At 37.6% G+C, this 14,929-nt stretch overlaps 1 protein-coding gene, 1 long non-coding RNA gene and 1 pseudogene across 3 annotated transcripts in view; 1 reads left to right on the top strand and 2 right to left on the bottom strand.

The window, feature by feature from the left end:
- Nucleotides 1-14,929, bottom strand: part of NLN (neurolysin) — a 143,663-nt gene that overhangs the window by 47,458 nt on the left and 81,276 nt on the right. For both annotated transcript variants that reach the window (XM_077117327.1, XM_077117326.1), the window contains exon 7: nucleotides 5,743-5,878. In XM_077117327.1, the coding sequence (XP_076973442.1) occupies nucleotides 5,743-5,878 (136 nt within the window). The remainder of the gene's footprint in view (nucleotides 1-5,742; nucleotides 5,879-14,929) is intronic.
- The window catches only part of LOC143647387 (uncharacterized), a 144,063-nt gene that overhangs the window by 116,990 nt on the left and 12,144 nt on the right, over nucleotides 1-14,929 (top strand). The gene's annotated exons all lie outside the window — the stretch shown is intronic.
- Nucleotides 7,024-8,140, bottom strand: LOC143646386 (UDP-N-acetylglucosamine transporter-like; annotated as a pseudogene).

The raw sequence follows: 14,929 nt of genomic DNA, 5'->3' as shown, positions 1-14,929 counted from the left end.
GGGAAAAACTGAAAACTGTCCCCCTAAGATCAGGAACAAGACAAGGATGTCCACTCTCACCACTGTTATACAAGATTGTGTCGGAAGTTCTAGCCAGAGCAATTAGACAAGAAAAAGAAATACAAGGAATCAAAATTGGAAAGGAAGAAGTAAAACTCACTGTTTGCAGATGATATGATACTATATGTCGAAAACCCTGAAAAATCCACTGCAAAACTACTAGAGCTAATAAATGAGCAGAACAAAATGGCAGGTTACAAAATCAACACTCAAAAATCTGCAGTGGTTCTATACACTAGTAATGAAAAATCTGAGGGGGAAATCAAGACACGAATTCCGTTTATAATTGCAAGCAAATGAATAAAATATTTAGGAATAAATTTAACTAAAGAGACAAAAGACCATACAAAGAAAACTACAAGAAATTGTTAAAAGAAATCAGAGCAGACCTAAATAGATGGAAGGGCACATCGTGTTCATGGATTGGAAGACTAAATATAGTTAAGATGTCAATTCTACCTAAACTGATTTACAGATTCAATGCAATACCAATTAAAACCCCCAAAACTTTCTTTTCAGAAATAGAAAAACCAATAACCAAATTTATCTGGAAGGGCAGGGTGCCCTGAATAGCTAAAAGGATCCTGAAAAAAAAAAAAAAGAAATTGGAGGTCTCACACTGCCTGACTTTAAGGCATATTATGAAACTACAGTGGTCAAAACAGCATGGTATTGGCATAAAGACAGATATACTGACCAATGGAATACAATAGAGTGTTCAGATATAGACCCTCTCATCTATGGACAACTGATCTTTGATGGGGCAGTCAAGCCAACTCACCTGGGACAGAACAGTCTCTTCAATAAATGGTGCCTAGAGAACTGGATATTCATATGCAAAAGAATGAAAGAGGACCCATATCTCACACCCTATACAAAAATTAACTCAAAATGGATCAAAGATCTAAACATTAGATCTAAGACCATAAAACAGAAGAAAATGTAGGGAAATATCTTATAAATCTTATACTAGGAGGCGGTTTCCTAGACCTTACACCCAAAGCAAGAGCATTCAATAAATAAATAAATGGGAACTCCTCAAAATTAGACACTTTTGCACATCAAAGAACTTCATCAAGAAAGTAAAAAGACAGCCTACACAATGGGAAACAATATTCAGAAACAATATATCAGCTAAAGGTCTAGTATCCAGAGTTTATGAAGAGATTGTTCAACTCAACAACAAAAAGACAGCCAATCCAATTATAAAATGGGAAAAAGACTTGAACAGACACTTCTCAGAAGAGGAAATACAAATGGCCAAAAGGCACATGAAGAGATGCTCAACTTCCGTGGCCATTAGAGAAATGCAAATCAAAACCACAATGAGATATCATCTCACACCCACCAGAATGGCCATTATCGATAAAACAGAAAATGACAAGTACTGGAGAGGATGTGGAGAAAGAGGCACACTTATCTACTGTTGGTGGGAATGTCAAATGGTAAACTGCTGTGGAAGGCAATTTGGCGGTTCCTCAAAAAGCTGAATATAGAATTGCCATATGACCCAGCAATACCATTGTTAGGTATCTACTCAAGAGGACATGAGGGCAAGGACACAAACAGACATTTGCACACCAATGTTTATGGCAGCATTATTTACAATTGCAAAGAGATGGAAACAGCCAAAACGTCCATCAACAGACAAGTGGCTAAACAAACTGTGGTATATACACACAATGGAATATTATGCAGCCATAAGACAGAATAAAGTATGAAGTATGTAACAACATGGATGGACCTTAAGGACATTATGCTGAGTGAGATTAGTCAGAAATAAAAGGACAAATACTTTATGGTCTCACTGATAAGAACTGATATTAGTGAATAAACTTGGAGAATTTCATTGGTAACAGAGACCATCAGGAGATAGAAATAGGCTAAGATATTGGGTAACTGGAGCTGAAGGGATACAGATTGTGCAACAGGACTGAATGTAAAAACTCAGAAATGGACAGCACAATGCTACCTAAATGTAATACAATTATGTTAAAACACTGAATGAAGCTGAATGTGAGAATGATAGAGGGAGGAGGGCTGGGGGCACAAATGAAATCAGAAAGAAAGATAGACGCTAAAGACTGAGATGGTATAATCTAGGAACGCCTAGAGAGCATAATGATAGTGTCTAAATGTACAAATTTTAAAAATGCTTTTGCATGAGGCAGAACAAAGGAATGTCATTACTGCAGGTTGCAGAAAATAGATGGTAATGAATATTTTAAAATTTTACCTTATATGTGAGACTAAAGCAAAAAACATTTATTTGGTACAAAATTTATATTTTGACTAGTGCATTTCTTAATGTAACTTATGTAGACAGCTTAATTGATCACCATAAGTACATAGAACCTTGAGTAGGATGTGAGATTTTGTTGATTTGTCCAGAGTGATGCCCCAATAAATCCCAGAATGATTTGAACAGTGAATTAAAAAGTATCTGCAAAGTCCCCTTTGGGGAATGGTGAGAAAGGGGGAAAATTCAACTTCCCCAAGTTGAATTCTTGATATTCTCACAAGTAGTGCAGACAACCAAAGCTATAGGCTGAGTCCCCAATCTTGGGGTTTGTTCATATGAAACTTAACCCCACAAAGGATAGGTCAAGCCTACTTAAAATTAGGCCTAAAAGTCACGCCTAAGAGAGCCTCTTTTGTTGCTCAGATGTGGTTTCTCTCTCCAGCCAACACAACAAGCAAACTCACCACCCTCCCTGTCTACATGGGACATGAACCCCAGGGGTGAGGACCTTCCTGGCATGTGGGACAGAAATCCTAGAATAAGCTGAGATTCAGCATCAAGGGATTGAGAAAACCCCTAGAATGAGGTGAGACTCAGCATCAGGGGATTGAGAAAACCTACTCGGCCAAAAGGGGGGAAGAGTGAAATGAGACAAAATAAAGTGTCAATGGCTGAGAGATTCCAAACAGAGTTGAGAGGTTATCCTGGAGGTTATTCGTGCACAGTAAATAGATATCACTGTTAGTCAAGATGTAATGGAGAGGCTGGAGGGAACTGCCTGAAAATGTAGAGCTGTGTTCCAGTAGCCATGTTTCTTGAAAATGATTGTATAATAATATAGCTTTCACAATGTGACTGTGTTTGTGAAAACTTTGTGTCTAATGCTCCTTTTATCTACCTTATCCAGAGACGAGTAAAACATATGGAATAAAGATGAATAATAGGGGGAACAAATGTTAAAATAAATTTAGATTGAAATGTTGGTGATTGGTGAGGGGGAAGGGTGGGGGATGTGTTATGTATGAATTTTTTCTGTTTTCTTTTTATTTCTTTTTCTGAATAGATGCAAATGTTCCAAGAAATGATCATGATGATGAATATGCAACTATGTGATGATATTGTGAATTACTGATTATATATATATATATATATATAACTGAATGATCAAAAGTTAAGAATGTTTGCGTCTGGTGTTTTTTGGTATTTTAAAAAAATTAAAAAATTAAAAAAAAAAAAAGTATTTGGAACGTTCCCGTGGGAGAATGGTGAGAAAGGGGGAAACATTCAACTTCCCCGAGTGGAGAATTCTTGATATTCTCACAGGTAGCGGGGACAGCCAAAGCAATAGCCTGAGCTCCCAACCTTGGGGTTTGTTCATAAGAAGCTTAACCCTGCAAAGGATAGGCTAAGCCTACTTAAAGTTAGGCCTATGAGTTACCCCTCAGAGAACCTCTTCTGTTGCTCAGATGTGGCCCCTCTCTCTCAGCCAACACGAGAAGCAAAGTCACTGCCCTTCCCCTCTCTATGTGGGACATGACTCCCAGGGGTGTGGACCTTCCTGGCAACGTGGGACAGAAATCCTAGAATGAGCTGGGATTCAACAGTAAGGGACTGAGAAAACTTTCTCGACCAAAAGGGGGAAGAGTGAAATGAGATGAAGTGTCAATGGCTGAGAGATTTCAGAGTTGAGAGGTTATCCTGGAGGTTATTCGTATACATTAAATAGATATCACCTGTTTAGTGAAGGTGTAATGGAGAGGCTGAAGGAAACTGCCTGAAAATGTAGAGCTGTGTTCCAGTAGCCAAGTTTCTTGAAGATGATTGTATAACGACATACGTTTCACAATGTGACTGTGGTTGTGCCTGAAAACCTTGTGCCTGATGCTCCTTTTATCTACCTTATAGACAGACGAGTAGAGCATATGGGTTAAAAATAAATAAATAATAGAGAGAATAAACGTTAAAATAAATTTAGTAGATTGAAATGCTAGTGATCAATGAAAGGGAGGGGTAAGGGGTATGGTATGTATGAGTTTTCTTGTTTCCTTTTTATTTCTTTTTCTGAATTGATGCAAATGTTCTGAAAAATGATAATGATGATGAATATACAACTACATGATGATTTTGTGAGTTACTGATTATATAACAAGAATGGAATGCTCATATGGTGTGGTAGTTAGATTCAGTTGTCAACTGGGCCAGGTGAAGGCACCTAGCTGTATTGCTGCGGACATAAGCCAATGGCATGTGAAGCTCATCTGTTGGTCATTACATCTGCAGTCGGCTAGGAGGCGTGCCTGCTACAACGAATGATGTTTGACTTAATTGGCTGTTGCTTAAATGAGAGAGTGCAATGTAGCACAGCCCCAGTAGCTCAGCATACCTCATCTCAGCACTAGCAGCTCAGCCCAGGTCTTTGGAGATACAGAAATGAATCACCCTGGGGAAAGTTGCTGGAACCCAGAGGCCTGGAAAGAAGGCCAGCAGAGATCACCCTGTGCCTTCCCACATAAGAAAGAACCTCAGTTGAAAGTTAGCTGCCTTTTCTCTGAAGAACTAATGAAATAAATCACCTTTTATTAAAAGCCAATCTGTCTCTGGTGTGTTGCATCCTGACAGCTAGCAAACTAGAACATATGGTAAGAATGTTTGTGTTTGTATGTGGTTATGTTTCATAAAAAAAAAAAAAAAAAAAGATTATGGTAAAGATTACACAACTATGTCATGATATTGTGAGTCACTGACTGCATACCATGCATGGACTTTAAGTTTGTGATCTGTCAATACAAATATTTTAAAAGTAAAATAAAATAAGACTGCTATAAAAATAATTTTGCATGAACGTGGTAAGAGTCATTAGATTTCAGTTTTGATATATATTACTTTAAATTGCTTTAGTATCTGGAATACGAAATGTTTATTTTCATTTATGGCTATCTGTCAACTTAGACCACGTGAATTCCTTGGCAGCCATACCAGAACTGCCAAACACCTGGCGGCAGTGAATAAAGCCAATGTGCTAATACTTTCTTTAGGATTCTAGACATCTTGTTAGCAATTGGTATAAAACTCCCAAATAAGGTACAAAGTAGAATGAAGCAAGAACTATAACAGCAATACAAACAACAAGCACTCCCTAGAACCAAGTATAGTATCTGGCTTATACTAGGTCATCAGTAAGTTTCCCTTAAGTGGATGTAAAATAGGATGCATGTTAGATTCAGAAGCCCTATGACAAGATGCTATGATGTAGCAAAACAGCTACAGAGAAAAGAAAACAAAAATTATACAACTGGGGTGAGCCATGGTGGCTCACCAGGCAGAGATCTCGCCTGCCATGCTGGAGACCTGGGTTCCTTTCTCAGTGCCTGCTCATGCAAAAAAAAAAAAAAAAAAAAAAAAAAATCATACAATTGATTTAAAAAAGAAAAAGAACTAACCTAGAAATGCTGTTACGCGGCTTGTGCTCTTTGCAGTGTTCATTTCTAGTACAAAGTCAGCATGTGTACTATAACCGAGTAGTTTGGCAACTTTGGCCCGCAACGGAAGTAGCTGCTGCAGAATTATGGTGTTTTCCTAGGAATAAACAACATAAATACTAATAATTAACTGGATCCAAAGCATTAAGAACAGAGTTCTTATATGTATTTTTACGTTGGTTAAAAATTGTCAGATATTTTTAGAAAACACAACTTTACTAAATTATTCTATACCTGTGTTACATCCTTCTTTTTACAGTTTAAAACTTCAATGGAAATTAACACATATACAAATTTAATTTAAAGTAATATTAAGAATTTGTGATTTACACAAAAAAATACAATTAGGAGATTAACAGCAAAGCTCCATCAGTGGAAAAGTCACTGATTCCTGGGCGGGCCACGGTGGCTCAGCAGGTAAGAGTGCTTGCCTGCCGTGCCGGAGGACCTGGGTTGGTTTCTTGGTGCCTGCCCATGTTAAAAAAGAAAAAAAAGAAAAGTCACTGATTCCTATCTAGCACAATACAGGAGCAACTAGATTGTTTTCAGCTATTTGAAGGAACAGATGATATTAAAACATATATTGAGAAATAGATGTATCTCTCTATATTAAATTTAAATATGAATTTTATTCTAAGTTGAACCAGAATGTTACTCTATCAATTTTTATGTAGTTTAACAAATAACATTTACAATCCTCTGTTTAGTAATCCTTTGTACAAATATAAAAATCACAGATATGTGAGAGTTTTTTCAAATTCTATATACTTCTATTTCTTCACAACTTTATATGTAATTACAATTTTCAAACGTTGAATATTCTGTGTGATTTGATATGTCTGTATAAGAAGATATATCAGAGTATATCTACTCTGTACAAGAAGAGTAAGATAAAAAAACATTTAATAAGATTAAATAGATCTGATTTTCAAGAATTGATATCTAGCATTCATGTGCTCTAGCAAAGAGTGCATTTAGGACATTTCTGCAGCACTGAAAAGGTAAAATATTTTTAAACTCAGACTTCAAGTTTTCTCTAATTAAAGTACTTTAACCCCTGGAAATACTTTCAAGTTTTGATTTCTAGATGCAATAGGTGTTTTTTATATATACACATTTTTTCCTTAAATTTTTATAATTTCAAACTATTTGAACAATATAATCAGATTCAGCAAGATATCATCACATAATCCATTTGAAGTCCTTTCTACAGGATTAATGTTGAGATTTCTGGTGCCCCATCTTTAAACCCAGTTTAAGATGATAAACTGCTATGCTTCAGTGGGATTTCCTGTAGGTTTAAGATCATAACCATATAGGAAAGTAGCTGTTATTACAAGGATGGCTCCAAGGAAAAAGACAATATTTGGCACAAAATCTTGTAGCCAAAAAAATAGGATATCAATGTTGATAATATTATGGATAAAGAAATTGCACATCCTTTAAAAATATTATCTGAATATTTTATAACAGTAGCTATCATAAGCCCCCCAAGTGTCGGAAGAACAGCTACTATCCAGGTCAGTTGGCTATACCCCTGAAAAAATCCATTCTTTGATACCAATTCTCTGTCATAAACGTTACACCCATGAATCCAAATATACTCCCCAAGAAACCTAGCTGAATGTTTCTTATCCACGCGGACTGCTTGGTTTCTATTAATAATAATTTTCTCAAAGTAAAGCCCAGCAAAGCCACTTGAAAAACATGCTGAAAGAACTGCCATGAGTCCTACAAAATTGAGAGCCAGCTGTAAGTTCCTTAGAGTCAAGTTCTTGAGACTCTGAGGGCCAGTGAACAAAAGCAACTCCTGTCATCAAAATTACTAGGGAGAAACAAAAAAAATTACTAGGGAGAGCCACTGGTACACACCTAATTTTTCACTAAGCAGAGACACAGAAAATTGTCTGTGAGAATTTTCAGCTTTACGTGACCTGATAAGTAGCTGCATCTAGATCTGACAGTGTCACACAGAATAGATCCCTTCTGGAATAGAAAGTTTAAGTGTTTCCATAGGTTTATTAAGAATTTCATAATGTAGTACTCGATTCAGTGCTCTTGAACTACATTTGTTATCTTTGTAGACTAGTAAAATGCAGGCCATTATCTTGGAAAGTTCAGCAATAACCACAGCATTCTAAGATAAATAACGAGGTCCCCCTTCTTTTAAAGTCCTAGAATAATGCATTGCTAGAACCAAACTGGTAGTCTGAAAGATCAAAATTCCCAGGGAAAGATATTCTCTGTTTCTGGACGTTGTCCTATGTTCATTTGCCGGGAGCAGCTGGGCCGGCTGTGAGCACGGGTCCCCCGGTCCGATCCACCGGCGCCGAGACACCCGCTCCCACTGCAGGCCCATACCAGTGTCGTATACTTTTAAAGGACAGGGTTAGAATGGGGTTGAGAATGCCACAGAAAAGGACTTTATCTCTAGAGGAGAAAAATTTTGTTCTCATTCTAGAAGCCTTTTCCTTTCAGAGGTAGCATATCATCAATTATAATCTCATCACAAAGTCAGATGTCAAAATAGCATAACCTAAGCACTCACTGGTGAGAGCCAAGAATACAAACTAAATTTAAACTATGTTGACAAATACATGCCTAATAATAAAAGAAAAGTAGTGACTGTATTTGATAACTCCTTCCAGTAGCCTCAATAGTGAAGATGGAAAAGTGAAGTGGGAACATTCATATGCAAATGTTTTAAAATTCCATTAGAGAGACTTCAGTGTTTCACTTTCAATAATGGTAGACCAATCAGGCAGATCAATTAAGAAATATAAACCAACTAAACTTAACAGACATCTACGGAACACTCCACCACATATTTTTCTCAAATGTAATATGGAACATCTTCCAGGAGAGACCATAAAACAAGCCTTCACAAATTTAAAGGGACGTTCTCCAACCACAATAGAATTAAATAAGAAAACAACAATGGAAGGAAATTTGGGAAATTCACAAAGAGTGAATGAGTATGTGGAAACTAAACTTCATACTCCTAAATGACCACAGGGTCTGTTGGGGATTGAATTACGTTCCCCAAAGAAGGCATGTCAAGTCCTAACCTCTGGTCTTGTGGCTGTGAATCAATTTGTAAACAGGATCTCTGAAAGATGATATTAGCTAAGGTGTGCCCAAACCGAGTGAGGGTGGGCCTTAATCCAACATGCCTGAAGTCCTTATAAACAAAGGAAAGTGGAAATGAAATGAAACCACAAGAACAGTCAGAAGCTGGGAGTCAACCAGACCCGAAGGGAAAGGAGAAGAAGTTGCCATGTGCGTTGTCCTGTGACGGAAAAGCCACGGAACCCGAAAGCCTGCCAGCCACCCAGAAGGAACCAGCCCCGGGGAGAAGCAAGTCTCCTAGTCTCTGAGACCGCAAGCCAGCAAATCCCCGTAGTTCAGCCAACCCACGTTTCAGCAGCTAGAAAAAATCAGGGTCAAAGAAGAAACCATTAGGGAAAGTAGAAAATACTTTGAGATGCACAAATATAAAAAATACAACATAACCTCTCTCCAGCCAACACGATGAGCAGTCTTACCACCCTCCCCCTCTCTGCATGGGACATGACTCCCAGGGGTGTGGACCTTCCTGGCAACGTGGGACAGAAATCCTGGAATGAGCTGAGACCCAGCATCAAGGGACTGAGAAAAACCCTAGAATGAGCTGAGAATTAACATCAAGGGATTGAGAGAAACTTCCCGACCAAAAGGGGGAAGAGTGAAATGAGACTAAGTGTCAATGGCTGAGAGATTCCAAACAGAGTCAAGAGGTTATCCTGGAGATTATTCTTACACATTAAGTAGATATCACCTTGTTGTTCAAGATGTAGTGGAGAGGCTGGAGGGAACTGCCTGAAAATGTGGAGCTGTGTTCCCGTAGCCATGTTCTTGATGATGATTGAACAATGATATAGCTTTCACAATGAGACTGTGAATGTGAAAACCTTGTGTCTGATGCTCCTTTTAGCTACTATATCAACAGAAGAGTAGAACATATGGAATAAAAATAAATAATAGGGGGAACAAATGTTAAAATAAATTCAGTTTGAAATGCTACTGGTAAATGAAAGCGAGGGGTAAGGGGTATGGTATGTATAACCTTTTTTTTCTCTGTTATCGTTTTATTTCTTTTTCTGTTGTCTTTTTATTTCTTTTTCTATATCAATGCAAATGTACTAAGAAATGATGAATATGCAACTATGTGATGATATTAAGAATTACTGATTCTATATGTAGAATGGAATGATATCTAAATGTTTTGTTTGTTAATTTTTTTAATTAATAAAAAAAGTTTAAAAAAAAATACAACATAAGACTTATAGGATTCAGCCAAAGTAGGGCTCACAAGGAAATTTAAGCAATGAATGCCTACATTAAGAATAAAAAAGATTTCAAATCAATGTTCTACTTTGAGAAACCAGAAAGGAAACCTAAACCCAAAGCAAACAGGAGGAAGAAAATAAAGATTAAAACAGGAATAAATGAAATAGAAAACAAGTTATAAAATCAATGAAACCAAAACTTGACAAACCAAAACTTTAGAAACCTTTATCCTGATGATGAAGAAAAAAAGAGAAAAGACTCTATCAAAACCAGGAATTTAAGAGGGGACACCTCTATTGATTTTACAGAAATAAAAAGGCTTATAACTGAATACTATGAGCAACTTTATGTTGAATTTGAAACTAAACCACTTCCCACAGAAAAAAGCCCTGGCCCAGGTTTCACTAGTGAATTCTATCAAACACAGAAAGAAGAGGAATCACCAATCCTTTAGAAACTCTTTCAAAACATGTACGAGGGAACACTTCCTGACCTATTACACGAGGGCAATGCTACCTTGATGTCAAAGTAAGGAACAGGCATCCCAAGAGAAGAAAACTACAGAACAATTTGCCTTACAAATATAGGTGCAGAAGTGCCCAATTAAGAATACCAGCAAACAGAATTCTGCAACATATAAAATGGATTATGCACCATGACCAAGTGGGATTTTCCCCAGTAATGCAAGGTCAGTGTAATATATGAAAATCAATCAATGTAATACACTGTATTAAGAGAATAAAGGACATTTGAAAAGTTTATAGGATAAAAAACACACGATGGTGTCAAAAGACAAAGAAAAAAAACATTTGACAAAATCCAACACTCCTTCATGATAAAAACAGCCAACAAGATAGGAATAGAAGGCATGTCAGTCAGGGTCCTCCAAACCACCCAATATTTGGGAATTCTCTAGAATGAATTATGACACAAAAAATACAGCAAAGACATAACAATGAAGTATGGATACAAAGCCAGATCATAACGGAAAAAGGCATAGGCACATGTTGGAAAAACCCATGTGCAGGTTTCCTTATGCTCTACCCCCATGGGAGGTTACCAGAAGATAGCCTTCCCCATCAGCGAAAATGGAGCAAAACTTGCATGGTGTTTCTGCCCAGGGAAAACCATGAGAGACACAGTGCCCAAGATTTTTACTGGAGAATGGTCATGTGAGCACCCTCTGCCTGGTATGCACTGAAATTCTAATTCAGAAGTAAAGCAGATATTCTGCACAAACCATATTTTTGCCAAACAGTCCAATATATTTAGTATATTCCTATATGAATATGCTAAAACCCACTGAATTGTTTACTTCAAATGGGTGAATTGTATGGTACATGAATTACATCTCTGTAATGCTACTGCATTAAAAAAGTGGGATTTTTGTAGAAATAACAACCTGATTTAAAAATATATGTAAAAATGCAAAGGGCCTAGAACAGCTAAAACAAATTTAGGCAAAAAGACAGTGTTCTCAACAAATTGTGTTGGAATAACTGGGTATCTCTATCAGGGAAAAATGAACTTTGACCCTTATCTCAAACCACCCACAAAGATCAACCTAAAATAGATTATAGATCTCTATGAGAAAAGCTTAAACTACAAAACTTTGAAAAAAATCAAAGAACAAAATTTTGGTGGTCATGGCACAGGGAAAAGTTTCTTAACAGGATAAAAAAGGATTAATTAAGCATAAAAGGAAAAACTGATGAAAGACAACATTTAAAGAAATTGAGATTACTGATTGAGGGTAAGGAGACTAAAGAGCAGAAAAGAAGGGGAAAGAATATCAAAGAGAAAATTTGTTCCAGGAAAATCCTGTTCTTCCCTCTTCCCAAAGACAGATAAGAAGTAGGCTTTCCCATTAGAAAACAGCCTAGGAGAAAAGGAAGATCTAAGACTCCGGCTCCCATGGACAGCCTGAAGTAGCCACCTGAAGTGGATACTCTGGTGTGGGATATGCACCCACAGTCCATTACAACCAATTGACAGCCAAGAATTGTAAATCCTACAATATTCTACTAAGAAGCTTTCCCTCATTGCATAGAGAAATGAATAAATACATTAACAGAATCACCAAAATGGGCTCTGGACAAGTGGCAAAGAGAAATTATACATAGAATCATCTTTTTGTGACCATGTATACAAACTCACAGAGAAACACTGCTGGAAATCAGTATCATGGGACAGAGGTTTTCTATGATCCTACATTCATCTCCTCTTTTTTTTTTTTTGGATGCATGGGTCAGAAATCAAACCCAGGACTCCAGCATGACCCCTGTTAATTTCTAACTCTTAAAAAATAATGATCAGAGATGGAAGTGCTGGGGTCTACACAGGGACCAAGCTAAGCCATGGAGAAGACCCTACTGACTGTGGAAACCATCTTTGACTTAGGTTGTCAATTTAATTTCATCAGACCTCAATCCTCGGTAGCTGAAAACCAACTTAATGTTGATAAATGGCTTGAGTTATTCTTTACTTAGTGTGCATTAAGTGAGGACTCCTCCCAAAAACAGGTGACATAAGCTTTCCAGTTTTGAATATCTGCAAATATTTCCAGTTGACAGCATCTTTACTTTGTATTTTAACATACAAGATTGACTCTGCTGACCATTATACTCATTGTTTCTGAGAAAACAGGGTTAGAATTTATCATGAAAGATGAAAAGTTTACTCAAAGTTGCTCATTAGGATAACTAAAAACCAGGATCATTTTAAAAGAATCATCTATAAGTAAATTTTGTCTAAAGCAAGATGATAAAATTGAGAGTGTTGATGGACTGTTGACTCTGGACATAATCCATGATGCCCAATGAATGGAGGTAGCTGAAGGATCCACTGACTGAGAAGTAGACTGGCCAACAATGGCATATATACATGATAGTGCACTGTGTGGCTACAAAAAGGAATGAAGTTGTGAGGCATGCGACATTGTGAATGAACCTGTGGGACATTTGGTGAGGCAAAGTAAGCCAGAAACAAAAGACCAAATATTGTGTGGCCCCATTTAGAGAATACTTGGAAGAAAACAGGGTCTTAGACTGTAAACTCTTACAGCAGTCACATGTAGTCCAGAGTGCTAATTAATATTTCTGGATTTTGAGAGGCTGTTCTATATATGTATAAGCTGGTATTCAGAGATAAGAATGAAGCTGATCAGGTCAGGATTAAGGTAACTTGGAATATAGGGGTAAGGAAGACATTGTCTATATTTTAGAATCTCATCTACTCTTTGAGACCAAAGGTAGAAAGGTTTACTTTGTCCAGAACCTAAATTTTCTGTAGCACATACTCTAACTCAACCTGTCTGGATAGATTATTTAAATAGATCACAAACACAGAGAGCCCAGAATAAGAATGGAGACTTTAATCCTGTATAACTTAATGTATGCCTAGATATATCCCAGAGCATATTAAGCAGATAGTCAAAAAGTATTGGCAAAGTCCCTTGAGGGATGGGAGTAAAAATATGGAACTATTAAACTTCTTTTCTTAGCAGCTAGAAATATTAAATTTTCCACTGGGGAAATTCCTGCTACTGTGTCAAACACTAGGGACACCCAATCAATAGCCCAAACTTTTGATCTTGAGGCTTGCTCTTGTGAAGCTTATATATGTAGCGGAGAAGCTTAGCCTGCCAATAGGTATGCGTTAGTGTTACTTCCAGAGGACCTCTTCTGTTGCTCAGATGTGGCCTTTCTCTCTCTAAGTCTAACACTAAAAGTGAAATCATTGCCCTCACCTCTACATTGACATTCAGGGGTGAAAGTCTTCCTGATGGCATGGGAGATGACTCCCAGGGATGAGGCTGGCCCTGGCACCATGGGATCAACAATGCCATCCTGACCAGAAGGGTGAAAAGAAGTGTAACAAATAAGATATTAGTGGCTGATAGAGTTCAAATAGTCAAAAGGCTACTCTGGAGGTCACTCTTATGTAAGCTTCAGTTAGACACTGCTACCTAACCTAGCTTGCCAAACCTCAACCAAAACCATTCCTGCCAATCCTAAAAAACTCCTAGGTCACTATATAAGATTCTAAAAGATTCATGCATTAGGGTAACTTTCCAGAAACCTACAACTTCCAGATGGGTCCCTGGACCAAATAAGTCCTGAAATGCAGAGGTGATGTTCTCTCTAGAACATCAACTAGTTCCATTCCTCTCTCCAATATTATCAACAGCACTTTCAACGTGAAAAAGTTAGAATGGTCACAGCCCAAATACTCCTAAAGAGTGGGAGAAAGATCACTGGTGATGGTGGAGTTATACAGAGAAGGTAGGGTTTAACAAATGAGCATGCTTACTGAATCATTAAATTGATATTTCTTTTAGTCTCCAGTTTCTTGGAGAAGCTAATATATATATATATATCCTTTAGATAAATATATATTTTGGGGGTGCATGGTCTGGGAATTGAACCCCGGTCTCCCGCATGAAAGGCAACCATTCTACCACTGAACCACCTGTGTACCCACAGCAGTTAGAAATAAAACCTAAATTGTGGAATTGTGACCCATACCCAACTCTAAAATCTGTCCTACACCTAACTGTTGCGATGTGCCTTGAAATTTACTGCTTTTTTATAAGAACCATAACTGAGAGGAGGCGGGGTAAGACGGAGGCTTAGTAAGGTGTAGAATTTAGTTTGTCCTCCCGAGCAGCTAGTAAATAGGCAGAAACAGTACAGAACAGCTGCTGGGGCCACGTCAGGGACAAGACATTGGTCTGGACCAGTCTGGACCAGGCAGAACGGCTGCGACCTCACGCAGAAGGATAAGTCCCCCAAGCTGTGGCTGTTGTCACCCTCCCCCA

This window comes from Tamandua tetradactyla, chromosome 9 (genome assembly GCF_023851605.1).
Source record: "Tamandua tetradactyla isolate mTamTet1 chromosome 9, mTamTet1.pri, whole genome shotgun sequence".
In the NCBI taxonomy this organism is placed as follows: domain Eukaryota; kingdom Metazoa; phylum Chordata; class Mammalia; order Pilosa; family Myrmecophagidae; genus Tamandua; species Tamandua tetradactyla.
The sequence above is the reverse complement of the archived record's forward strand: the minus strand, read 5'-3'. Positions and strand labels throughout refer to the sequence as shown.